This window comes from Petromyzon marinus, chromosome 59 (assembly GCF_048934315.1).
Source record: "Petromyzon marinus isolate PM22_M1 ecotype Great Lakes invasive population chromosome 59, UKy_Petmar_22M1.pri1.0, whole genome shotgun sequence".
In the NCBI taxonomy this organism is placed as follows: Eukaryota; Metazoa; Chordata; class Hyperoartia; order Petromyzontiformes; family Petromyzontidae; genus Petromyzon; species Petromyzon marinus.
This window is the reverse complement of record NC_133725.1, coordinates 4,333,586-4,361,468: the sequence shown is the minus strand read 5'-3', so window position 1 is coordinate 4,361,468 and position 27,883 is coordinate 4,333,586. Positions and strand designations below refer to the sequence as shown.

General features: G+C 54.0%; 1 protein-coding gene across 2 annotated transcripts in view; it reads left to right on the top strand.

Annotated features, from left to right (window-relative positions):
• The window catches only part of LOC116955454 (disabled homolog 2-interacting protein), a 76,087-nt gene that overhangs the window by 26,990 nt on the left and 21,214 nt on the right, over positions 1-27,883 (top strand). The window contains exons 5-12 of one of the 2 annotated variants that reach the window (XM_076053027.1): positions 2,559-2,735; positions 3,534-3,678; positions 11,587-11,731; positions 14,963-15,199; positions 15,892-16,093; positions 17,890-18,104; positions 19,112-19,579; positions 26,941-27,165. In XM_076053027.1, the coding sequence (XP_075909142.1) occupies positions 2,559-2,735; positions 3,534-3,678; positions 11,587-11,731; positions 14,963-15,199; positions 15,892-16,093; positions 17,890-18,104; positions 19,112-19,579; positions 26,941-27,165 (1,814 nt within the window). The remainder of the gene's footprint in view (positions 1-2,558; positions 2,736-3,533; positions 3,679-11,586; positions 11,732-14,962; positions 15,200-15,891; positions 16,094-17,889; positions 18,105-19,111; positions 19,580-26,940; positions 27,166-27,883) is intronic. The other variant, XM_076053028.1, reaches the window with a different exon arrangement.

The window sequence follows — 27,883 nt, the reverse complement described above, 5'->3', positions numbered from 1 at the left end:
CTCGATGAGCTGTGACTTCTTGTCCCGTTGTATGTTAAAAGCTCTAACAGATAGGTGAAAGCCCTCCCCATAGATGTGATCAATTCTAGATTTAAAGCTTTCGTGACTGCTAGGATCCATACTCTTTGGTTCTATTGGGGTAAAGTGACGTAGGTGAAAATAAAATAACAAAAAATCACGACGTTTCGGCCACAACACAAGCGGCCTTCATCAGGTGAAGGGACGAGACTGTCTGGAGGACAGCGCTGGAGTGGAAGAAGCCACGCTCAGATCACGACCTTTAAGCTGTGTGAGAAGAAAACAAAGCGTCTTGACAAAGGAATTAGCATATAATTTAGCATTGAAATGGCTCATTGAAATAGCTAAGTTAAAGTGTACACATCCCCAGAGGTACCCCTTGACAAAGGAATTAGCATAGAATTTAGCATTGAAATAGCTGAGTGATTAGCTTGTAACTGGTCACAGAAATAGCTATGTTAAAGTCAGAGCATACACATTCACCGAGGCACCTAGTACTAATCAAACGGCAAGTCCACCGGCACGTACACCACCTCTTTCCTAAAATCGGCCAATCAAATGCTAATTTTTATGCTAATTTCTTTGTCAGAACACCTTGTTTGCTCGCACACAGTTTAAAGGTCCGCTGTCTGAGCGTGGTTGTGTTTCGCTAAATTCTCCTGTTTGATTAGTACTAGGTGCCTCGGTGAATGTATATGCTCTGACTTTGACATAGCTATTTCTGTGACCAGTTACAAGCTAATCACTCGGCTATTTCAATGCTAAATTCTATGCTAATTCCTTTGTCAAGGGGTACCTTTGGGGATGTGTATACTTTAACTTAGCTATTTCAATGAGCCATTTCAATGCTAAATTATATGCTAATTCCTTTGTCAAGGCGCTTTGTTTTCTTCTCACACAGCTTAAAGGTCGTGATCTGAGCGTGGCTTTTCTCACTCCAGCGCTGTCCTCCAGACAGTCTCGTCCCTTCACCTGATGAAGGCCGTTTGTGTTGTGGCGGAAACGTCGTGATTTTTTGTTATTTTATTTTCACCTACGTGACTTTACCCAATAGAACCAAAGAGTATGGATCCTAGCAGTCACGAAAGCTTTAAATCTAGAATTCTTTGGGTCTTTCGTGGCAAAGCCACGGAGGTAGGTTCAAATATTTTTTTGGGATTTTTTTTTCTTTGAACACATCTACGTGACTTTACCGAAAGACCAAAAGAACAGTGGTGTTGAATTTCGATTTAAAGCTTTCGTGACTGCAAGGATTCATCTTCTTTGGTTCTTTCGGTAAAGTCACCACGTAGAATGAGAATAAAATAATAAAATGACACGATAAAATTCTCACGACGTTTCGGCCACAACGCACGCGGCCGTCTTCAGGTGAAAGGAACAGACCTGTCGGGACGACAGAGCTTCAATGAGGAGAACGGGGTGCGGTGGACGAGCTTTCACCTGAAGACGGCCGCTTGCGTTGTGGCCGAAACGTCGTGAGAATTTTATTGTGTTATTTTATTATTTTATTCTCATTCTACGTGGTGACTTTACCGAAAGAACCAAAGAAAATAGTGGCGTTGGTTGCTGTGGTGGTGATGATGATGGTGGTGGTGGCGGTGATGATTATCGTGGCGGGTCTGAATATGGTGGTCGTGGTGGTGCCAGTGCCGGATTATCGTAGAAGCAAAAGTAGCTGCATACTATATGTAGTAGCTACTACTACACGTGTAGTAGTAGCTACACGTGTAGTAGCTACTACTACACGTGTAGTAGCTACTACACGTGTAGTAGTAGCTACTACACGTGTAGTAGTAGCTACTACTACACGTGTAGTAGCACGTGTAGTAGTAGCTACTACTACATATGTAGTAGTAGTAGCTACGGGCCCCGCACTTTCAAGGACCCCGCGCTAAACGCTTTCAAGCTATCAAGTCCGGTTCAGTGATTCTGCACTTGCTCTATCACTATAGTACTACACCGCCTTCGACTTTTAGGAATGGCGGGGTGTTTAAGGTGAGCGATTTGTCGTATTATCTGGACTGTGTAGCAAATGAAAAAATACAATTGATTTACCGCGCAAGTTACAAATGTGTGTTTTCATATTTTCGTGCTTTTTTTTTTTTACAATTTAGGGCCCCTTTAGAACATCATATGCTACAGGCCCCGCACTTAGGTAGTGGTGGTGGCGATTGTGTTGGTGCTTCCGGATGTGGAGGTGGCGGTGATCAATCCTGGCGGCGGCGGTAGTGGCGGCGGTAGTGGTGGTGGTGATTGTGTTGGTGTTTCCGGATGTGGAGGTGGCGGTGATCAATCCTGGTGGCGGCGGCGGCGGCGGTGGTGGTGGTGGTGGCAATCAGAGCCGCTCGGAGTGGCACTCGCCAAGTTGCAGTGCTTCTCGGAGGCCCTAACAGAGTTGCCCGCAGCGGTAACCCAGAGTGGCACTCGCGCTCCCACCACCCCTCCCCATCTCTTTCCTGACCTTCCGCCCTCGCTCTTGACGCCCTCTCTCTCTCTCTCCGCGTGACCTTCCCACCGCCCCTCCCACCGCCCCTCCGTAGGCACGCTTCCTCAGCGTGTCCGTGTTGCCCACTGAGTGCTACAAGGAGTTTGCAGAACACGTGACGGTCGCCTACCCCCCGCTCTGCTCCGCTCTCGAGCCCGTGCTGGGCGTGCGCAGCAAGGAGGAGGTGGCGGGCACCCTCGTGCACATCCTGCAGAGCACCGGCACCGCCAAGGTGGGGGTGGGGGGGGGGGTGGTGGTGGGGGGAAGGTGGGGTGGGGGTGGGGGCGGGGCGGGGGGCGGAGAAGGAGGGGGGTGGAGGAGATGGCGGTGGTGGTGGCGATGCTGCCCCGTGGGTTTGATTTGTAGTCGTCGTCATTGTCATCGTCGTCATTGTCATCGTCGTCATCGTCATTGTCCTCATGGTCATCATCATTGTTGTCGTCATCGTCGTTATCGTCGTCATCATCGTCATCGTCGTCGTTGTCATCATCGTCGTCATTGCCATCATCGTCGTCATCATTGTCCTCATGGTCATCATCATTGTTGTCATCATCGACGTCATCGTCGACGTCATCATCGTCATCATCATTTATCGTCATCGTCTTCATCGTCATCATCTTCATCGTCATCATCTTCATCGTCGTCGTCCTCATGGTCATCATCTTCATCGTCGTCGTCATCGTCGTCGTCCTCATGGTCATCATCATTGTTGTCATCGTCATCATCATCATTGTCGTCATCGTCGTCATCATTGTTGTCATCGTCATCATCATCATCATTGTCGTCATCATCATCATTGTTGTCGTCGTCGTCGTCATCATCATCATTGTCGTCGTCGTCGTCGTCGTCCTCATGGTCATCATCACTGTCGTCATGGTCATCAACATTGTTTTCATCATCGTCGTCATTGTCGTCATCATCGACGTCATCATCGTCGTCATCATTTATCGCCGTCACGTCGTCCGCGCCGTCATCATCATCGTCTTCATCGTCTTCATCGTCGTCATCACCGTCGTCCATATCCCCGTAGGAGTTCCTGACGGATCTGGTGATGGCCGAGGTGGAGCGCTGCGGGGAGAACGAGCACCTCATCTTCCGCGAGAACACGCTCGCCACCAAGGCGGTGGAGGAGTACATGAAGCTCGTGGGACAAAAGTACCTGCAGGACGCCCTGGGTATGGAATCGTTGCCGCGCGAGAGTCGATTGATTTTTTTTTATTAACAGAAACATTCGATTTGTTGTTCTGTTTTTTTTTTTAAAAACCTTTTTCCCCGGCTAAACCATCGCCGTGACGAGACGGAGAATCCACCGGGGGGAAAGCCGGGGGGGGGGGGGGGTGGGACAGCGTGGCACGGAGGTCCAGCGGCGCTGCGCTACGAACACTCCCTCACTCCCACACTCCTTCACTCCCTCACTCCTTCACTCCCTCCACTCCCTCACTCCTTCACTCCTTCACTCCTCCACTCCCTCCACTCCCGCCCTCCACTCCCTCCACTCCCTCCACTCCTTCACTCCTTCACTCCTTCACTCCCTCCACTCCCTCCACTCCCGCCCTCCACTCCCTCCACTCCTTCACTCCTTCACTCCCTCACTCCTTCACTCCCTCACTCCCTCGCTCCCTCACTCCTTCACTCCTTCACTCCTGCACTCCCTCCACTCCCTCACTCCTTCACTCCCTCCACTCCCTCACTCCTCCACTCCCTCCCTCCACTCCCTCCACTCCTTCACTCCTTCACTCCTTCACTCCTTCACTCCCTCCCTCCCTCCACTCCCTCCACTCCCTCCCTCCCTCCACCACTCCCACACTCCTTCACTCCCTCCACTCCCTCACTCCTTTACCCCTCCACTCCCTCCACTCCCTCCCTCTACTCCCTCCCTCCACTCCCTCCCTCCACTCCCTCCCTCCACTCCCTCCACTCCCTCCACTCCCTCCCGCCCCCCTTCGTACACAAACAGTTGCCGGCCCTTGCTGCTGCTGCTGCTTCTCCACTACCGGCCCCACTTGACCCCCCAGGAGGGGGAAAGAGAGAGAGAGAGAGAGGAGGGAAGAGGAGGGAAGAGGAGGGAAGAGGAGGGAAGAGGAGGGAAGAGGAGGGAAGAGGAGGGAAGAGGAGGGAAGAGGAGGGAAGAGGAGGGAAGAGGAGGGAAGAGGAGAGCGGGGAGAGAGAGAGGAGAGAGAGAGAGGAGAGATTTCTTTGGGGTAACATTTTTTATTTAAATTAGAAAATGTATTTCCAGCGGCGTTCTCATCTTCTACGCAGTAGGGGGTAAATGCTCACCCCCCGCTCTTGCTGTGTATGATTTTTCGCATTACGAAGGTACTCACACAGCGGTACTCACACAGTGATACTGGCACAGTGATACCGGCACAGTGGTACTCACACAGGGGTACTCACACAGTGTCACTCACACAGTGTCACTCACACAGTGTCACTCACACAGTGGTACTCACATAGTGTCACTCACACAGTGTCACTCACACAGTGTCACTCACACAGTGTCACTCACACAGTGTCACTCACACAGTGTCACTCACACAGTGGTACTCACACAGTGTCACTCACACAGTGTCACTCACAGTGTCACTCACACAGTGGTACTCACACAGTGTCACTCACACAGTGTCACTCACACAGTGTCACTCACACAGTGTCACTCACACAGTGGTACTCACACAGTGTCACTCACACAGTGTCACTCACACAGTGTCACTCACACAGTGGTACTCACACAGTGTCACTCACACAGTGGTACTCACACAGTGGCACTCACACAGTGTCACTCACACAGTGTCACTCACACAGTGGTACTCACACAGTGTCACTCACACAGTGTCACTCACAGTGTCACTCACACAGTGTCACTCACAGTGTCACTCACACAGTGTCACTCACACAGTGTCACTCACACAGTGGTACTCACACAGTGTCACTCACACAGTGGTACTCACACAGTGGTACTCACACAGTGTCACTCACACAGTGTCACTCACACAGTGTCACTCACACAGTGGTACTCACACAGTGTCACTCACACAGTGGTACTCACACAGTGTCACTCACACAGTGGTACTCACACAGTGGTACTCACAGAGTGGTACTCACACAGTGTCACTCACACAGTGGTACTCACACAGTGTCACTCACACAGTGTCACTCACACAGTGTCACTCACACAGTGTCACTCACACAGTGTCACTCACACAGTGTCACTCACACAGTGTCACTCACACAGTGGTACTCACACAGTGATACTCACACAGTGGTACTCACACAGTGGTACTCACATAGTGTCACTCACACAGTGGTACTCACACAGTGTCACTCACACAGTGTCACTCACACAGTGTCACTCGCACAGTGTCACTCACACAGTGGTACTCACACAGTGTCACTCACACAGTGGTACTCACACAGTGGTACTCACACAGTGTCACTCACACAGTGGTACTCACACAGTGTCACTCACACAGTGGTACTCACAGAGTGGTACTCACACAGTGTCACTCACACAGTGTCACTCACACAGTGTCACTCACACAGTGTCACTCACACAGTGGTACTCACACAGTGGTACTCACACAGTGTCACTCACACAGTGGTACTCACACAGTGTCACTCACACAGTGGTACTCACAGAGTGGTACTCACACAGTGTCACTCACACAGTGTCACTCACACAGTGTCACTCACACAGTGTCACTCACACAGTGTCACTCACACAGTGTCACTCACACAGTGTCACTCACACAGTGTCACTCACACAGTGGTACTCACACAGTGGTACTCACACAGTGGTACTCACACAGTGGTACTCACAGAGTGGTACTCACACAGTGTCACTCACACAGTGTCACTCACACAGTGTCACTCACACAGTGGTACTCACACAGTGGTACTCACAGAGTGGTACTCACACAGTGTCACTCACACAGTGGTACTCACACAGTGTCACTCACACAGTGTCACTCACACAGTGTCACTCACACAGTGTCACTCACACAGTGGTACTCACACAGTGTCACTCACACAGTGGTACTCACATAGTGTCACTCACACAGTGTCACTCACACAGTGTCACTCACACAGTGTCACTCACACAGTGTCACTCACACAGTGGTACTCACACAGTGTCACTCACACAGTGTCACTCACACAGTGTCACTCACACAGTGTCACTCACACAGTGTCACTCACACAGTGTCACTCACACAGTGGTACTCACACAGTGGTACTCACACAGTGGTACTCACACAGTGTCACTCACACAGTGTCACTCACACAGTGTCACTCACACAGTGTCACTCACACAGTGTCACTCACACAGTGGTACTCACACAGTGTCACTCACACAGTGTCACTCACACAGTGTCACTCACACAGTGTCACTCACACAGTGGTACTCACACAGTGTCACTCACACAGTGGTACTCACACAGTGTCACTCACACAGTGTCACTCACACAGTGTCACTCACACAGTGGTACTCACACAGTGGTACTCACACAGTGGTACTCACACAGTGTCACTCACACAGTGTCACTCACACAGTGTCACTCACACAGTGTCACTCACACAGTGTCACTCACACAGTGTCACTCACACAGTGTCACTCACACAGTGGTACTCACACAGTGGTACTCACACAGTGTCACTCACACAGTGTCACTCACACAGTGTCACTCACACAGTGTCACTCACACAGTGGTACTCACACAGTGTCACTCACACAGTGTCACTCACACAGTGTCACTCACACAGTGTCACTCACACAGTGTCACTCACACAGTGTCACTCACACAGTGGTACTCACACAGTGGTACTCACACAGTGTCACTCACACAGTGTCACTCACACAGTGTCACTCACACAGTGTCACTCACACAGTGGTACTCACACAGTGTCACTCACACAGGGGTGGTACTCACACAGTGGTACTCACACAGTGGTACTCACACAGTGGTACTCACACAGTGTCACTCACACAGTGTCACCCACACAGGGGTGGTACTCACACAGCAGTGTAGTGTTCGTGGCTCTGGTGAAAACGACTCACAATTGTGATGCTAAAAATGGCGATTACCCGTGACAACTTCACTTGCAAATCCGTGGATTTTTTCCGGTCATTCACTTTTTTAGAATCAACGCCACCACCACACGCTCAGAGTCACTTGGCCGTTGTGATGAATTTCCACACAATGACGACGATGATGATACGCCCACTTCGAGCTATCATTTGCGATAGCCTGGCATACGGAGAAGTTCGTGGGTTCGATCCCGACCCTGACGCCTGCTGCTGTATATTTGGAGTTTGCGTGTCTCTCTCTCTCTCATCATCATCACGGTGGCTAGGAGATGTTAACTACCTCGCCTGGTGTACAGGAGGTCGTGGGTTCGATCCCGACCCTGACGCCTGCTGCTGCTGTATATTTGGAGTTTGCGTGTCTCTCTCTCTCATCATCATCATCACGGTGAATAGGGGAGATGTTAACTACCTCGCCTGGTGTACAGGAGGTCGTGGGTTTGATCCCGACCCTGACGCCTGCTGCTGTATATTTGCAATCAGCGTGTCTCTCTCTCTCTCTTCCCGTGGTTTTGTGGATTTTATTTCTCTTCGGCTCCTCCGGTATTTCCCGCCTTCCACGTTTAGAACCAACGTCACGACCACGCGTTTAGAGTGATTTGGCCACCGCTGTAACTTTCCACACGACGGCGACGACGCTGATAAGCCCACTTGGTGGGTGAGCTTGGTTGAGCTATCGGGTAAGCGTCTGAAAAAACAGCTACAGCGCTCAGTTGAGGGCCTCCTGACACACTTGCCGACATGAAACTGTGAGAATAGTTTTTCCCCCTCCTTTTTTTCTGGCAACGAAACAGTTGTGTTAAGATGTTAAAACGCCAAACCGAAACCTGCAGTCACCACAATGCTTGCGGTCAGAACGCAAACAACATAAAACTGGTTTAGTTTTATTATGGGTCTTTGTTGAACCTAGGCGAAAAACCTTGGTTCAACGGTTGATTTATATTTCGATTTATATTTCAATTTTCATTTCGATTAATGTTTCGATTTATATTTCATATACGTTTCTATTTATATTCTACTTACGTTTCTATTAACGTTTGTGTTTATATTTCGATTTACGTTTATATTTATATTTCGCGCGGTGTTTTTACACTTCTCACGCGGTCGACGCGGATGATTTTATTATAATTTTTTTGTGCCGATTTCCGCCCGTCCCTCTCGTTGCTGTGCCTCCCCCTCCTCTTCCTCCTCCTTCCCTCCTCCTTCCACGCGTTTGTCCCACTCACGCGCGGTTCTCCCCCGCCACCGTCACTGCCGCCCATCTCTCTTTCCGCTCCTCGGGCCACCCACGGTCCGATCGCTACCCCCATCGCCACCGCCACCACTGCTGCCACCACCGCCGCCACCACCACCACTACCGCCGCCGCCACCACCACCACCACCGCCGCCACTACCGCCACCACCACCACCACCGCCATTGCCACCACCGCCACCACCGCCACCACCATCTCTTCTTCTGCTTCTGTTTCTGCTTTCTTCCTCTCGAGGGGCACATCCATTGAGTACGCACGCAAAAATCTGTCAACTTAACCCCCCCGGTCAGGGCCGGATCAAGGCGTGGGGGGGGGCTTTAGGGGCCGCAGCCCAGGGGCCCTCCACGAGCCGGAGGGCCTCCAGAGATGAAGTGAAAAGTGACTTCGTTTGTGAATGCTGAATTTTATTTCTTGTTAGCCTCGTACAAATACTATTTTTATTTACTGGGCGGGGGGGGGGCTCACAGTAGCCCCAGGGGGCCTACACAATCTTAATCCGGCCCTGGTCCCTGTACGCACATGTACTTTTTACACCCCCCCCCCCCCCCCCCGAATCCTATGGAACGGCCAATATCTAATCCACGCGGAAAAGATCAAGGATGAATAATATTAACGTGGTTTAAGCAAACGGTCCACCGCCGGACTATCTAACTCATATGAAGGCCAATGTAGACAAATTGTTATCGAGGCTTCACATCCCCTCCCCCCCCCCCTCTCGTTTACTACGCGCACATTGTCAGTAGACCCCCCCCCCATACGCAAGCGTACGCGTTTGGGTTAACCCCGCTACCCCCCCCCCCCCCCCTCCATGCGTACGTACTCAATGGATGGCCCCTGATCTCTTTCCCGCCCACGTGCGTCAACGCCTTCTGGCGGCCCCGCATCGTCGCGTTCCCATTGTCGCCCCCCACGTGACCGAGCCTCGCCCCACGTGACCGAGCCTCTCCCCACGTGACCGAGCCTCTCCCCACGTGACCGAGCCTCTCCCCACGTGACCGAGCCTCGCCCCACGTGACCGAGCCTCGCCCCACGTGACCGAGCCTCGCCCCACGTGACCGAGCCTCGCCCCACGTGACCGAGCCTCGCCCCACGTGACCGAGCCTCTCCCCACGTGACCGAGCCTCGCCCCACGTGACCGAGCCTCGCCCCACGTGACCGAGCCTCTCCCCACGTGACCGAGCCTCGCCCCACGTGACCGAGCCTCGCCCCACGTGACCGAGCCTCGCCCCACGTGACCGAGCCTCTCCCCACGTGACCGAGCCTCGCCCCACGTGACCGAGCCTCGCCCCACGTGACCGAGCCTCGCCCCACGTGACCGAGCCTTGCCCCACGTGACCGAGCCTCGCCCCACGTGACCGAGCCTCGCCCCACGTGACCGAGCCTCGCCCCACGTGACCGAGCCTCGCCCCACGTGACCGAGCCTCGCCCCACGTGACCGAGCCTCGCCCCACGTGACCGAGCCTCTCCCCACGTGACCGAGCCTCTCCCCACGTGACCGAGCCTCTCCCTACGTGACCGAGCCTCGCCCCACGTGACCGAGCCTCGCCCCACGTGACCGAGCCTCGCCCCACGTGACCGAGCCTCGCCCCACGTGACCGAGCCTCGCCCCACGTGACCGAGCCTCGCCCCACGTGACCGAGCCTCGCCCCACGTGACCGAGCCTCGCCCCACGTGACCGAGCCTCGCCCCACGTGACCGAGCCTCGCCCCACGTGACCGAGCCTCGCCCCACGTGACCGAGCCTCGCCCCACGTGACCGAGCCTCGCCCCCACGGCCCCTTCTCCTCTGCCGTCTCATCCCTTGTGATTTCCTCCACCGCCAGTCTTCACCCCCCCCGCCTCTCTCTCTCTCTCGCTCCTTCGTCTGCCCGCTGTGCCACCTCTCACCTTGGGCTTCTGGTGCGCGTGCTCTCGCCCATCCTGGTCGCTCGTACCTCGCCCCCCCGGGCTCTTGAGTTGAACTTGTCTCACGCCTCGCCAAGCCCCAAGCCGTGTGATCTCTGTCGGTCGCCGCTGGCGCTGCTGCTGCTGCTACTGCTGCTGCTCCTACTGCTGCTGCTACTGTTGCTCCTGCTGCTGCTGCTGCTCCTACTGTTGCTCCTGCTGCTGCTTCTGTTGCTGCTGCTGCTCTTGCTGCTCCTACTGCTGCTGCTACTGTTGCTCCTGCTGCTGCTGCTGCTCCTACTGTTGCTCCTGCTGCTGCTTCTGTTGCTGCTGCTGCTCTTGCTGCTCCTACTGCTGCTGCTACTGTTGCTCCTGCTGCTGCTGCTCCTACTGTTGCTCCTGCTGCTGCTACTGCTGCTGCTGCTCCTACTGCTGCTGCTGCTACTGTTGCTACTACTGCTACTACTACTGCTGCTACTACCACTGCTGCCACTACTACTGCTGCTACTACTGCTACTTCTGCTACTGCTGCTGCTACTGCTGCTGCTACTGCTGCTGCTGCTCCTGCTGCTGCTTCTGCTTGTGCTGTTCCTGCTGCTGCTGCTGCTCCTGCTGCTGTTGCTGCTACTGTTGCTACTACTACTGCTGTTGCTCTTGCTGCTGCTGCTGCTCCTGCTGCTACTGCTGCTCCTGCTGCTGCTGCTTCTGCTGCTGCTGCTGTTTCTGCTGCTTCTGCTGCTCCTGCTGCTGCTGCTCCTGCTGCTGCTGCTGCTTCTACCGCTCCTGCTGCTGCTGCTGCTCCTGCCACTTCTACTACTGCTGCTGCTGCCGCTGCTGCTAATACCGCTGCTGCCGCCGCTGCAGGTGAGTTCATCAAGGCGCTGTACGAGTCGGACGAGAACTGCGAGGTGGATCCCAGCCGGTGCCCGGCCGCCGACCTGCAGCCCAACCAGGAGAACCTGCGCATGTGCTGCGAGCTAGCCTTCTGCAAGATCATCAACTCCTACTGGTGCGTGCGTGCGTGCGCTCGGTCCGTTCGAGTCGATGGTTTAGGCGCGCAATGTTGGCGTTCGCGGGAAGGCCCGTCTGTGGCCGGGCCCCCCCCCGGCTGCTTGTTGAGCAGCACGGCACGTGCTCGTTGTTGTTACACCTCTCGAGTTGGTGGTTTAGGCAAGGCCGAGGGCTTTATTGCACGCGCGGTGCGCCGGATGCGCGCACATGCGCGCGTCCGGGGCGCTGACCGTTACACGTGAACACACACACACACGTGTCTGGTGCGCTAACCGTTACACGTGAACACACACACACACACACGTGCGTCCGGGGTGCTAACCGTTACACGTGAACACACACACACACGTGTCTGGTGCGCTAACCGTTACACGTGAACACACACACACACACACGTGCGTCCGGGGTGCTAACCTTTACACGTGAACACACACACACACGTGTCCGGTGTGCTAACCGTTACACGTGAACACACACACACACGTGTCCGGGGCGCTAACCGTTACACGTGAACACACACACACACACACGTGTCCGGCGTGCTGACCGTTACGCGTGAACACACACACACACACACGCGCGCGTCCGGGGCGCTAACCGTTACATGTGAACACACACACACACGTGTCCGGCGTGCTGACCGTTACACGTGAACACACACACACGTGTCCGGCGTGCTGACCGTTACACGTGAACACACACACACACATGCATCCGGGGCGCTAACCGTTACATGTGAACACACACACACACACGTGTCCGGCGTGCTGACCGTTACACGTGAACACACACACACACACACGCATCCAGGGCGCTAACCGTTACATGTGAACACACACACACACACACGTGTCCGGCGTGCTGACCGTTACACGTGAACACACACACACACACGTGTCCGGTGTGCTGACCGTTACGCGTGAACACACACACACACACGTGTCCGGTGTGCTGACCGTTACACGTGAACACACACACACACGTGCGTCCGGCATGCTGACCGTTACACGTGAACACACACACACACACGTGCGTCCGGGGTGCTGACCGTTACACGTGAACACACACACACACGTGCGTCCGGCGTGCTGACCGTTACACGTGAACACACACACACACACGCGCACGTCCGGGGCCCTAACCGTTACGCGCACGAATATAAATGGTAGGAGGAGGGGTTGGGGATATGGGATGTAAAAAAATTAAAGGGGAAAAAACGAGAACCCCTAGCTCACCGTAAATAATATCCGTGTCAGCACCGATGTGGGGGTGGGGGGGTGAAACTCCGGAGATATTGCTTAATGAGCCTCGCAGCGAGCGAGCTGGAGGGCAATTAGCGACTCCTCGTTAACGGAGCGTGCCGGCTTCGGGGACGACTTTCGGCGTGGAATGATGGCTCGGCCGGTTCGTTACACCGCAACATCGCCACCACCAAGACCATCAACGTCGCCACCACCAAGACCATCAACGTCGCCACCACCAAGACCATCAACGTCGCCACCACCAAGACCATCAACGTCGCCACCACCACCACCACTCCTGTCAACCCCTTATCAGTGCCGTATTGAAACGTCTGTACGCCATATCGACCCGAAAACGAAATTTCCCTGTACAAGAATACGGATTAGACCATATGGGCTGACAGATATCCATCTGTGTGGGTCTCTGTGTGGGTCTCTGTGTGGGTCTCTTTGTGTCTCTGTGTGTCTCTGTGTGTCTCTGTGTGGGTCTCTGTGTGGGTCTCTGTGTGGGTCTCTGTGTGTGTCTCTGTGTGTGTCTCTGTGTGGGTCTCTGTGGGTCTCTGTGTGGGTCTCTGTGTGGGTCTCTGTGTGGGTCTCTGTGTGGGTCTCTGTGTGTTTCTGTGTCTCTGTGTGGGTCTCTGTGGGTCTCTGTGTGGGTCTCTGTGTGTGTCTCTGTGTGTGTCTCTGTGTGTGTCTCTGTGTGTGTCTCTGAGTGGGTCTCTGTGTGGGTCTCTGTGTGGGTCTCTGTGTGTGTCTCTGTGTGTGTCTCTGTTTGTGTCTCTGTGTGGGTCTCTGTGTGGGTCTGTGTGTGTCTCTGTGTGGGTCTCTGTGTGGGTCTCTCTGTGGGTCTCTGTGTGGGTCTCTGTGTGTCTGTGTGGGTCTCTGTGTGGGTCTCTGTGTGGGTCTCTGTGTGGGTCTCTGTGTGGGTCTCTGTGTGGGTCTCTGTGTGGGTCTCTGTGGGTCTCTGTGTTGGTCTCTGTGTGTGTCTCTGTGTGTCTCTCTGTGTGGGTCTCTGTGTGTCTCTGTGTGTGTCTTTGTGTGTCTCTGTGTGTGTCTCTGTGTGTGTCTCTGTGTGTGTCTCTGTGTGGGTCTCTGTGTGGGTCTCTGTGTGTGTCTCTGTGGGTCTCTGTGGGTCTCTGTGTGGGTCTCTGTGTGGGTCTCTGTGTGGGTCTCTGTTTGTGTCTCTGTGTGGGTCTCTGTGTGGGTCTGTAGGTCTCTGTGTGTGTCTCTGTGTGTGTCTCTGTGTGTGTCTCTGTGGGTCTCTGTGTGTGTCTCTGTGGGTCTCCAAACCTGTCAACCCCTTATCAGTGCCCTACCTTATTACAGACCAATTCAGACCTTATTTATCACCCCCCCGTGCCCCTTCTAAATCTCAGCGTTCATCCTCCAAAGTCCCATCACAAGGGAGAACGCACACAACAAACAGACAAATATACGTATTTGTTTGCCCGCATCGAAACGACTGTACGCCGTATGCACCTGAAAGCCTTCCCCTGTGCATGAATTACGGGGTCAGCCGCGTGGGTTTGACACGGTGCGAGTTGGCCAATGGGGAACCACAGGCCGAGAGGGCCCAGAGCTGCCTCTCCCCCCCGCCGGGTCTGTGCGTGCCCAAGGTCGACTCGACCCCCAAGCGATTTAGCATGGGCAGGGCGCGTCGTGTGGTGAACACCGCCGACCGGGGAGACGAACGGCTTGGCCCGGGGGGTCTGGTCCGCCCTCCGTCGGCGCTGCCGCCCGCTCGCCCCGTTCGCTCGCCCCGTTCGCTCGCTCGCCCGCCCGCCCGCTCGCCCGCCCGCTCGCCCGTTCGCTCGCTCGCCCCGACGGCCTTCGGGAAAACGCAACGACAGCAACGGGGGGAGGGAGGGGGAGATCCTGACGGTGGCAGTAGATCGCGACCGTCTATTTTTTTTTCCCCCGACCTCTGATTTTGTGCTTGTTGCCCGCCCCGGCCCCGCCCCGACACGCCCCGACACGCGTGACCGTAGCGTGTTCCCGCGCGAGCTCCGGGAGGTGTTCGCCGCCTGGCGGCAGCGGTGCGCGGCCCGCGGCCGCCCGGCCATCAGCGAGCGTCTCATCGTGGCCTCGCTGTTCCTGCGCTTCCTCTGCCCGGCCATCATGTCCCCGAGCCTCTTCGGCCTGACGCAGGAGTATCCGGACGATCGCACGGCGCGCACGCTCACGCTCATCGCCAAGGTCATCCAGAACCTGGCCAACTTCACACGGTACGGCACGCGCGAGCGTGCGTGCGTGGGGAGAGAGAAGAGAGAGAGAGAGAGGGAGAGAGAGGGGGAAATGTGTTGTGGATGATGTGAAAAATAATTATAGGAGGAGGTTTGTACCCCACGCCCCCACCCCCCACCCACCCACCCACCCCCCACGCTTCTCTGGCAATAATGCAGGAGGAGGAGTTGCGTTGAGAGACGTTCAAATGTCGAGTGAGAAAAACTTTGGCAAGGAATGATGATGATGGGGAGTGGGGGGGGACGGTGATGTGGGGGGAAGGTGATGGGGGGGGTACGGTGATGGGCGGTCGGTGATGGGGGGGGCGGTGATGTGGGGAGGGGGGCGGTGATGTGGGTGGCGGGGGGAGGGGAAGCGGTGATGTGGGGGGCTTGCGGTCATGGGCGGGGGGGGGGGGGGGAGCGGTGATGGGAGGTGAGGTGACCGGTGGGTGTAGGATTGGGAAGCAGTCATTAGGAGTCCGAACCCGACCCCCCGTCACCGTCTGTGATGGAGCTTCGCCGGAATCGCCCCCCCCCACCCCCACCCCCCCCACCCCCACCACCGCCCCCGGATAATGCCGGACGCCGGACAATCGGAACGATCTGCCGCAAGCGACAATTATCCGTGACGCCTTTCACGAGGGACACCTGTGCCACGCGCCCCCCCCCCCCCTCCCTCCCACCCCCCCAAGGTTCGGCAACAAGGAGGACTACATGGCGTTCATGAACGACTTCTTGGAGCAGGAGTGGGTGAACATGAAGCGCTACCTGGCGGAGATGTCCAACGCGGAGGCTGGCCCCAACGCGGAGAGCTATGAGGGCTACATCGACCTCGGCCTCGAGATGTCCACCCTGCACACTCTGCTGTCCGACGTGGTGGCGCAGGGAGACAAGGTTGGGGGCGCCGTTAGCAACCCCCTCGCCCGCCCGGTGTGGTCACGGGAGGTCCATCCCCGGGGGTTACATCCCGGGACCCCACCACACCCCCCCCCCCCCCCTCTACTCCGGGTTGCTCCTCCCGTCACGTTTAGAAGCGCGTTCAGAGTGCCTGTGGCTGCCGCGGTTTTGGATTTTTCCCGATTTTAGTCATTCGACGTTAACGATTGTGGCCGAAGGCGATGACGATGTTGACGATGGCGATGTGTCCACAGTGATAATGATGGCTACGGTGATGACGATGGCGATGATGACGATGGCCATGACGGTGCACACAGTGATAATGATGGCTACGGTGATGACGATGGTGATGATGGTGCACACTGTGATAATGATAGCTACGGTGATGACGATGATGATGACGATGATGGTGCACAGAGTAATAATAATAGCTACGGTGATGACTGACGATGACGATGATAACGATGGTGCACACAGTGATAATGATGGCAACAGTGATGACGATGATGATGACCATGGCGATGATGGTGCACACAGTGATAATGGTAGCTACGGTGATGACGATGACGATGGCAATGATGGTGGCAATGATGGTGCACATAGTAATAATGGTAGCTACGGTGATGACGATGATGATGATGGTGATGATGGTGCACAGAGTGATAATGACAGCTACGGTGATGACGATGATGATCACGATGGCGATGATGGTGCACACAGTGATAATGATAGCTACGGTGATGACGATGATGGTGCACACAGTGATAATGATAGCTACGGTGATGATGATGATTACGATGATGGTGCACACAGTGATAATGATAGCTACGGTGATGACGATGATGATGATGATGGTGCACACAGTGATAATGATAGCTACGGTGATGACGGTGATGGTGATGGCTGATGGTGCACACAGTGATAATGATAGCTACGGTGATGACGATGATGATAATGACGATGGCGATGATGGTACACACGGTGATAATGATAGCTACGGTGATGACGATGACGATGATGGCAATGATGGTGCACACAGTGATAATGATAGCTACGGTGATGACGATGGCGATGGCGATGATGGTGCACACAGTGATAACGATAGCTACGGTGATGACGATGATGATGATGATGGTGCACACAGTAATAATGGTAGCTACGTTGATGACGATGACGATGATGGCGATGATGGTGCACACAGTGATAATGATAGCTACGGTGATGACGATGATGATGATGACTACTATGATGATGAACATTGACGATTATGTCCACAGTGGTAATGATGACTACGGTGACGATGAAGACCGCGACGATCACCGTGACGATCACCGTGACGATGAAGACCGTGACGATCACCGTGATGATCACCGTGACGATCACCGTGACGATCACCGTGACGATCACCGTGACGATGAAGACCGCGACGATCACCGTGACGATCAACGTGACGATCACCGTGACGATGAAGACCGCGACGATCACCGTGACGATCACCGTGACGATCACCGTGACGATGAAGACCGTGACGATCACCGTGACGATCACCGTGACGATGAAGACCGCGACGATCACCGTGACGATCACCGTGACGATCACCGTGACGATGAAGACCGCGACGATCACCGTGACGATCACCGTGACGATCACCGTGACGATGAAGACCGTGACGATCACCGTGACGATCACCGTGACGATCACCGCGGTAACGACGAGCGACGGCCGTCACTACCCCTGGCGTGACCCCCGCCTGCCAAATCCCCGCCACCCCCTCCCCCCCCTCGCCCCACCAGACCACCGTGGCCAAGCTGGGCCCTCTGCCGAGGATCTTGTCCGACATCAGCTCGGCCCTCTCGCCCGGCTCCCGCGTGGGGGTCCCGGCGGGCGACTCTTCGACGGCCGGGGTGGGGGGCCGCCCCCCCCCGCTGGTGTCGGCCGTGCCCGGCCTGGGCAGCACGAGTCTGGCTTCGGGCCTGCACCGCATCTTGGAGGACAGCGACGTGTTCGGGTACGGCGGATGTGTTCGGGTACGGCGGCGGTGCGATGATCTCGTCGAAGCCGGGCGGTGTGTCGTGTCATTGTCTCCATCGCACGTGTCGTCGTCCCCGTCGTCGTCGTCGTCGCCGTCGTCGTCGGTTTGTCTGTATCATCTTCATCGTCATCATCGTCGTCATCATCGTCGTCGGTTTGTCTGTATCATCTTCATCGTCGTCATCATCGTCGTCATCATCGTCGTCGGTTTGTCTGTATCATCATCGTCGTCGTCATCGTCGTCATCATCGTCGTCGGTTTGTCTGTATCATCTTCATCGTCGTCGTTATCGTCGTCGGTTTGTCTGTATCATCTTCATCGCGCGTATTGCCACCGTCGTCATTGTCGTCGGTCTGTCTTCATCGGCGGTATCGTCATCGTCGTCATCGTCGTCATCGTCGTCATCGTCGTCATCGTCGTCATCGTCGTCGCCGTCGTCATCGTCGTCGTCGTCGTCATCATCGCCGTTGTCATCATCGTCGTCGTCATCATCGCCGTCATCATCGCCGTCGTCATCGTCGTCGTCATCATCGCCGTCGTCATCATCGCCGTCGTCATCATCGCCGTCGTCATCATCGCCGTCGTCGTCATCATCGTGGTCGGTGTGTCTCCATCGCACGTATCGTCACCGTCATCGTCGTCATCGTCGTCGGTGTGATGATGTACTCATTGTCGGCGGTGTGTCGTCATCGTCTTCGTCACGCGCATCATCATCATCATCATCATCCCTGTCATCGTCTTCGTCACGCGCATCATCATCATCATCCTCATCATCGCCGTCATCGTCTTCGTCCTACGCGTGTCGCCCTCGCCGCGATCAAGAAGCAGCAGCGGAGCTGGAGAGCGCGCGCGCTTGTGGGAATCAAAAAGAAACCCAACGTCTTCGTAAACAAACGGAACCGCTCGCTCCGACCGCTGATCGGCTCGCTTATTTCTCCTTGGCATTTCCCCCCTCTTCCATCCCCCACCACCACCACCTCCCAGCTTCACGCGCCTCCCGTCGCCCACGCAGGAGAACCGCGAGGCCTTCTTTGTGACGCGCACGGAGGCCGCCCCGCGCTCCGTCTCCCCGCCGGGCCGCCCCCTCGCCCCCAACTCCTCCTCCTCCTCCTCGTCGTGCGGCGGCGGCGGCGGCGTCAACTCGTCGTCCCCTCTTCCTCCGCCGCCTCCTCTTCCTCCGCCGCTGCTCTCCGCTCTCCCGGCAGGCTCCGGGCCGGCCGCGGTCGCCCACCTCCCTCCCGGCTCGGCCGCCACCATGCAGATCAACGACGGCAAGCATCAGCATCAGCAGCAGCAGCATCAGCAGCAGCAGCAGCACCATCAGCAGCAGCAGCAGCAGCATCAGCAGTACCCCGTGTCGCAGCCAAGATCAAAGCCGGCCCGATCGATACAGAGCAACACGGTGCAGCACAAGAGGATGGAGGTCCCCGCATCACTCGTGGAGCATACCAGGTGATCCTTTTAAACTTTCTCTCTGCCCCGTGTGTGTGTGCGTGCGTGTGTGTGCGTGTATGCGTGCGTGCGTGTGCGTGTGTGCGTGCGTGTGTGTGTGCGTGTGTGCGTGTATGTGTGTGTGTGTGCGTGTGTGCGTGCGTGTGTGTATGTGTTCGTGTATGTGTGTATGTGTGTGTGCGTGTGTGTGTGTGTGTGCGTGTATGTGTTCGTGTATGTGTGCGTTCGTGCGTGTGTGTGCGTGCGTGTATGCGTGTATGTGTGCGTGTGTGTGTGCGTGTGTGTGTGCGTGTGTGCGTGCGTGCGTGTGTGCGTGTATGTGTGCGTGCGTGTGTGTATGCGTTCGTGTATGTGTGCGTGCGTGTATGTGTGTGTGCGTGTGTGTGTGTGCGTGTATGTGTTCGTGTATGTGTGCGTGTGTGTATGTGTGCGTGTATGTGTGCGTGTGTGCGTGTGTGGGTGCGTGTGTGTGTGCCTGTGTGTGCGTGTGTGTGTGTGCGTACGTGTGTGCGTGCGTGACGATTATCTAACTGAATCGGTCCTGGGCCTGCCCTAGGTCGACGCGGCCTCAAATGAGTACCCGGTGCGGTGTGTAGTAAACGTCGCCACCGGGGAGACAAAGGCGGCCGGGCGTGGTTGCTGGCCACGCAGCCCCTCGTGTGCCATGACGGCCTTTGTAGGCGCTGCTACTCGCTAAGAGCAACTTGCCCCAGCAGTCTGTTACAGGCTACACGGGGGGGGGGTGGGATCTTTGTCTTTGTGCATGCATGTGTGAGCAAGCCTATGTGAGTGTGTGCGTGTTGGTGTGTGGGTGTGTGCGTGCGGGTGTGTGCGTGTTGGTGTGTGGGTGGGTGTGTGAATGTGTGCATGTGGGTGTGTGCGTGTTGGTGGGTGGGTGTGGGTGTGTGCGTGTTGGTGGGTGGGTGTGGGTGTGTGCGTGTTAGTGTGTGGGTGCGCGTGTTGGTGTGTGATTGTGTGGGGGTGTGGGTGTGTGCGTGTTGGTGTGTGCGTGTTGGTGTGTGCGCGTGTGCGTGTTGGTGTGCGTGTTGGTGCGTGTGGGTGCGTGGGTGTGGGCGCGTGCGTTCGTTCGTTTGGTTGTATGCCACACGTTCTGCTATTTTGTTGTGCTGTTGAGTCTAATGGCAAGTGTAGAGTCTATGGGCAGTGTTGAGTCTATGGGCAGTGTTGAATCTCTGGTGCAGTGTTGAGTCTATGGGCAGCGTAGAGTCTATGGGCAGTGTTGAGTCTATGGGCAGTGTTGAGTCTATGGGCAGTGTTGAGTCTATGGGCAGTGTTGAGTCTATGGGCAGTGTTGAGTCTATGGGCAGTGCTGAGTCTCTGGTGCAGTGTTGAGTCTCTGGTGCAGTGTTGAGTCTCTGGTGCAGTGTTGAGTCTATGGGCAGTGTAGAGTCTATGGGCAGTGTTGAGTCTATGGGCAGTGCTGAGTCTATGGGCAGTGTAGAGTCTATGGGCAGTGTTGAGTCTATGTGTAGTGTTGAGTCTATGGGCAGTGTAGAGTCTATGGGCAGTGTTGAGTCTATGTGCAGTGTTGAGTCTATGAGCAGTGTTGAGTCTATGTGCAGTGTTGAGTCTATGGTGTAGTGTTGAGTCTATGGGCAGTGTTGAGTCTATGGGTAGTGTTGAGTCTATGGGCAGTGTTGAGTCTATGTGTAGTGTTGAGTCTATGGGCAGTGTAGAGTCTATGGGCAGTGTTGAGTCTATGTGCAGTGTTGAGTCTATGAGCAGTGTTGAGTCTATGTGCAGTGTTGAGTCTATGGTGTAGTGTTGAGTCTATGGGCAGTGTTGAGTCTATGGGTAGTGTTGAGTCTATGGGCAGTGTTGAGTCTATGTGCAGTGTTGAGACTATGGGCAGTGTTGAGACTATGGTGCAGTGTTGAGTCTATGGGCAGTGTTGAGTCTATGGGTAGTGTTGAGTCTCTGGTGCAGTGTTGAGTCTCTGGTGCAGTGTTGAGTCTCTGGTGCAGTGTTGAGTCTATGGGCAGTGTTGAGTCTATGGGCAGTGTTGAGTCTATGGGCAGTGTTGAGTCTATGTGCAGTATTGAGACTATGGGCAGTGTTGAGACTATGGTGCAGTGTTGAGTCTATGGGCAGTGTTGAGTCTATGGGTAGTGTTGAGTCTCTGGTGCAGTGTTGAGTCTCTGGTGCAGTGTTGAGTCTCTGGTGCAGTGTTGAGTCTATGGGCAGTGTTGAGTCTATGGGCAGTGTTGAGTCTATGGGCAGTGTTGAGTCTATGGGCAGTGTAGAGTCTATGGGCAGTGTAGAGTCTATGGGCAGTGTTGAGTCTATGGGCAGTGTTGAGTCTATGGGCAGTGTTGAGTCTATGGGCAGTGTAGAGTCTATGGGCAGTGTTGAGTCTATGGTCAGTGTTGAATCTATGGGCAGTGTTGAGTCTCTGGTGCAGTGTTGAGTCTCTGGTGCAGTGTTGAGTCTCTGGTGCAGTGTTGAGTCTATGGTGCAGTGTTGAGTCTATGGACAGTGTTGAGTCTATGGGTAGTGTTGAGTCTATGGGCAGTACTGAGTCTATGGGCAGTGTTGAGTCTATGGGCAGTGTTGAGTCTATGGGCAGTGTTGAGTCTATGGACAGTGTTGAGTCTCTGGTGCAGTGTTGAGTCTATGTGCAGTGTTGAGTCTATGGGCAGTGTTGAGTCTATGGGTAGTGTTGAGTCTCTGGTGCAGTGTTGAGTCTCTGGTGCAGTGTTGAGTCTCTGGTGCAGTGTTGAGTCTATGGGCAGTGTTGAGTCTATGGGCAGTGTTGAGTCTATGGGTAGTGTTGAGTCTATGGTGCAGTGTTGAGTCTATGGGCAGTGTTGAGTCTATGGGCAGTGTTGAGTCTATGGGCAGTGTTGAGTCTATGGGCAGTGTTGAGTCTACGGGCAGTGTTGAGTCTATGGGCAGTGTTGAGTCTATGGGTAGTGTTGAGTCTATGGGCAGTGTTGAGTCTATGGGCAGTGTTGAGTCTATGGGCAGTGTTGAGTCTATGGGCAGTGCTGAGTCTCTGGTGCAGTGTTGAGTCTCTGGTGCAGTGTTGAGTCTCTGGTGCAGTGTTGAGTCTATGGGCAGTGTAGAGTCTATGGGCAGTGTTGAGTCTATGGGCAGTGCTGAGTCTATGGGCAATGTTGAATCTATGGGCAGTGTTGAGTCTATGGGTAGTGTTGAGTCTCTGGTGCAGTGTTGAGTCTCTGGTGCAGTGTTGAGTCTCTGGTGCAGTGTTGAGTCTATGGGCAGTGTTGAGTCTATGGGCAGTGTTGAGTCTATGGGCAGTGTTGAGTCTATGGGCAGTGTAGAGTCTATGGGCAGTGTTGAGTCTATGTGTAGTGTTGAGTCTATGGGCAGTGTAGAGTCTATGGGCAGTGTTGAGTCTATGTGCAGTGTTGAGTCTATGGGCAGTGTTGAGTCTATGTGCAGTGTTGAGTCTATGGTGTAGTGTTGAGTCTATGGGCAGTGTTGAGTCTATGGGTAGTGTTGAGTCTATGGGCAGTGTTGAGTCTATGTGCAGTGTTGAGACTATGGGCAGTGTTGAGACTATGGTGCAGTGTTGAGTCTATGGGCAGTGTTGAGTCTATGGGTAGTGTTGAGTCTCTGGTGCAGTGTTGAGTCTCTGGTGCAGTGTTGAGTCTCTGGTGCAGTGTTGAGTCTATGGGCAGTGTTGAGTCTATGGGCAGTGTTGAGTCTATGGGCAGTGTTGAGTCTATGTGCAGTATTGAGACTATGGGCAGTGTTGAGACTATGGTGCAGTGTTGAGTCTATGGGCAGTGTTGAGTCTATGGGTAGTGTTGAGTCTCTGGTGCAGTGTTGAGTCTCTGGTGCAGTGTTGAGTCTCTGGTGCAGTGTTGAGTCTATGGGCAGTGTTGAGTCTATGGGCAGTGTTGAGTCTATGGGCAGTGTTGAGTCTATGGGCAGTGTAGAGTCTATGGGCAGTGTAGAGTCTATGGGCAGTGTTGAGTCTATGGGCAGTGTTGAGTCTATGGGCAGTGTTGAGTCTATGGGCAGTGTAGAGTCTATGGGCAGTGTTGAGTCTATGGTCAGTGTTGAATCTATGGGCAGTGTTGAGTCTCTGGTGCAGTGTTGAGTCTCTGGTGCAGTGTTGAGTCTCTGGTGCAGTGTTGAGTCTATGGTGCAGTGTTGAGTCTATGGACAGTGTTGAGTCTATGGGTAGTGTTGAGTCTATGGGCAGTACTGAGTCTATGGGCAGTGTTGAGTCTATGGGCAGTGTTGAGTCTATGGGCAGTGTTGAGTCTATGGACAGTGTTGAGTCTCTGGTGCAGTGTTGAGTCTATGTGCAGTGTTGAGTCTATGGGCAGTGTTGAGTCTATGGGTAGTGTTGAGTCTCTGGTGCAGTGTTGAGTCTCTGGTGCAGTGTTGAGTCTCTGGTGCAGTGTTGAGTCTATGGGCAGTGTTGAGTCTATGGGTAGTGTTGAGTCTATGGGTAGTGTTGAGTCTATGGTGCAGTGTTGAGTCTATGGGCAGTGTTGAGTCTATGGGCAGTGTTGAGTCTATGGGCAGTGTTGAGTCTATGGGCAGTGTTGAGTCTACGGGCAGTGTTGAGTCTATGGGCAGTGTTGAGTCTATGGGCAGTGTTGAGTGGGGGGGTGGGGGTCCGTGTTGGGGTGCTGTGATAGTGCCCCCCCCCCCCCGTGTTGTGCACAGTGGTTGTCATCCGCGTTCCGTGTTCACTGGGTGGTCCCGTGACACGCGGGCAACATTTAATTAAGGAACCGAGCAAGAAAAAAAATTGAATGATTATAGTAGTGGAATTGTGTTGACAATAAAGAACACGTTTGTTTGTAAGTGACCCAAAAAAAATTGTACTTTAAGACAACACAACCGGTGTGACGTTTTAACAACAAAAGGAGCTTGGCACACAAAGCGCTGAATTAAGTCGTGACGCCGTTCTTCAACGCTCGCCCGCTGTGAGTTGAGCTGAAACGATGATACGTTGACGCGTCGTCGAGTTCAGTTTGTTGTCCTTCCCCTCGCACCTCCGATTGGCGCGGTTGGCTTCGCACGGCGCGAAAGAAGTTCAACGTCCATAGATTCAACACTGCATTATAGACTCAACACTGCACCATAGACTCAACACCGCCCATAGACTCAACACTGCACCATAGACTCAACACTGCACATAGACTCAACACTGCCCATAGACTCAACACCGCCCATAGACTAAACACCACCCATAGACTCAACACTAACCATAGACTCAACACTGCCCATAGAATGAGAATAAAATAATAAATTGATAAAATAAAATAACACAATAATATTAAATTGATAAAATAAAATAACACAATAATATTATTGTGTTATTTTATTTTATCAATTTATTATTTTATTATTGTCATTTTATTTTATCAATTTATTATTTTATTCTCATTCTACGTGACTTTACCGAAATAACCAAAGAAGATGAATCCTTGCAGTCACGAAAGCTTTAAATCGAAATTTAACTGCCCATAGACTCAACACTGCCCATAGACACAACACTACCCACAGACTCAACACTGCCCATAGACTCAACACTGCCCCATAGACTCAACACTGCCCACAGACACAACACTACCCATAGACTCAACACTACCCATAGACTCAACACTACCCACAGACTCAACACTGCCCACAGACACAACACTACCCATAGACTCAACACTGCCCATAGACTCAACACTGCACCATAGACTCAACACTGCCCATAGACTCAACACTGCCCATAGACTCAACACTACCCATAGACTCAACACTACCCATAGACTCAACACTGCCCATAGACTCAACACTACCCATAGACTCAACACTGCCCATAGACTCAACACTGCACCATAGACTCAACACTACCCATAGACTCAACACTACCCACAGACTCAACACTGCCCATAGACTCAACACCGCCCATAGACTCAACACCGCCCATAGACTCAACACCACCCATAGACTCAACACCGCCCATAGACTCAACACTGCACCATAGACTCAACACTGCCCATAGACTCAACACCGCCCATAGACTCAACACTGCCCATAGACTCAACACTGCCCATAGACTCAACACTGCCCATAGACTCAACACTGCCCATAGACTCAACACTGCCCATAGACTCAACACTGCCCATAGACTCTATCCACTGCTGGATGAAGGCCTTCCACAGCCGTCGACATCTCTCGAGGTCCCGCGATGTTAACGGTCCAACGCAGCGGCCGCGCGAGCCGGTCGTGGTTTGTCTCTCGTTATTTTTTTTACTTTTCACGCTCGTTCTTTTTATTATTCTCATTATTCGTGAACACTTTTTCGTTAATAATGTTTTAATTCGATTTCTTTCACCGAAACTTATTTTGAATCTCGCGATTTTGGCCGAGAAAGAGTAGGGGACGGGGGACGGGGGGGGCAGGGCATGAGAAACGGTCGCTAATTTCCGCGGACGTCACAGAACTCGGAGAGAGATTCGACTCTCTCGTGCGTAGCGACTCTCCCTGCCCTCTGTTTGAACGACCGGGAGTTAGAAACCCCCGCTTGGCATGCTTCCTCATCCCCCATCCTGCCGAAAACCGCAAACCGTTGCACGGACACCAGCCCCGAAGAGAGAGTCGCGAAAAAATATAATCCGTAAAAAAGAGAGGCGGCGATGACGTGGCAAATGCGCAGGCTGCATCTTTAAAATAGAAATTATTATCGGCGGAGAAATTCGATCGGTCCTTCGCTGTCGTGACGAGATCAAAGGGTGGCTCCGTGGTAGGGTTGAAAGTTCAAAACGGGATTTAATTTTCAAAAGTTGCAGTGGGTTGAAGAGGATGTCACGATGAGGTTGAAAGGTCACGATGGGCCGGGGGGGGGGGGGGGAGCTTGTTGGAAAGTGTCGGAGGCAGAAAGTGAAAGGTTATGGTTTGAAGTGAGTTGAAAGTTAATGCTAGGCGATTGAAAGATGGCTCGTTTGTGAGTTTAAACAGTCGTGATGGGTCGAAATGATTTTGGCTGTTTGTTTGATTTCCTAAATGGCAGCGGATTGAAAAGTGGCTTGGATTTTGAAAAACGCATGTAAGAAAAATGTAAATTGGCAGCCGAATTTGAGATATTATATGGCGACAGGCGGTTGACAAAATGGCGGCGGCCAGTTGACAAAATGGCGGCCAGCCCATTTAAAAATGGCGGCGGCGGCGACCGCATTAATTATTGGTTGTAATTTTTATGAAAACACAAAACAAATATATCGCAGGCGGATTAATAATAATAATAATAATGCAAACAAAAACAGCGGCGGTGGCGGCGGCGGCGGCGATTTGCTCAAACAAAAAAATAATTGCGACGATCTTATTCATAAGGCCCCCCCCGTTGCCGTGCGCTTGTATAGGGACACTCCCGGGAGGGCGGCAGGCGTAATGGGAGGCGGCCTACAACCGCTGTCCTTTCACAACCCGCTCTTCCACCTGGGAGGGGACGCCACGGATGTCTCTCCGGGCGACAGGCAGCCTCCCCCCATGTGCCCTGCCGCCACCGCCGCCGCCGCCGCCGCCGCCGCATCTGCCACCTCTGCCGCGGCCGGAATTGGGCATGACTGCAGTTCGGAGTGCCTGAGGTATATACGCCGTGACGAGATGGGACCGAAGACTCCCGCGCTCTACCCACGCCCGTCTCTCTCTCTCTCTCTCCCTCCCTGTGCTTTCGTCTCGCTCCCGGCGTGCGTTCGGATGTTCGTCGTTAGGCGCGCGTGCGCGCAGACGGGACAAGACGGACGCGTAGACCGACGGAGAGAGACAGGCAGACAGACAGAGGCAGAACAGGGAGATGAATAGCCAGACAGGGAGACGTTTCAGGGAAGGTGTTTCCGCTTTGATAATTATTGTTGCTCTCATTGCCTTGGTTTTTTTTTATCGCTTTGTCGAGACTTGTCATCGTTATCGCGAGTGTGAATCACGGCCCGGTGCTCCAACGACATTGAGAAGCACAACTGAGCAGAGCATCACAACACGCTCCGTGTGAATCCAGCGTCACAACACGCTCCGTGTGAATCCAGCGTCACAACGCACTCCGTGTGAATCCAGCGTCACAACGCGCTCCGTGTGAATCCAGCGTCACAACGCGCTCCGTGTGAATCCAGCGTCACAACGCGCTCCGTGTGAATCCAGCGTCACAACGCGCTCTGTGTGAATCCAGCGTCACAACGCGCTCCGTGTGAATCCAGCATCACAACGCGTTCTGCGTGAACTCGGCATCACAACGTGTTCCGTATGAGTCTATAAGTCTCCACATCAGTCTATAGATCTCCGTGTGAGTCTATTGGCCTCTGTGTGAGT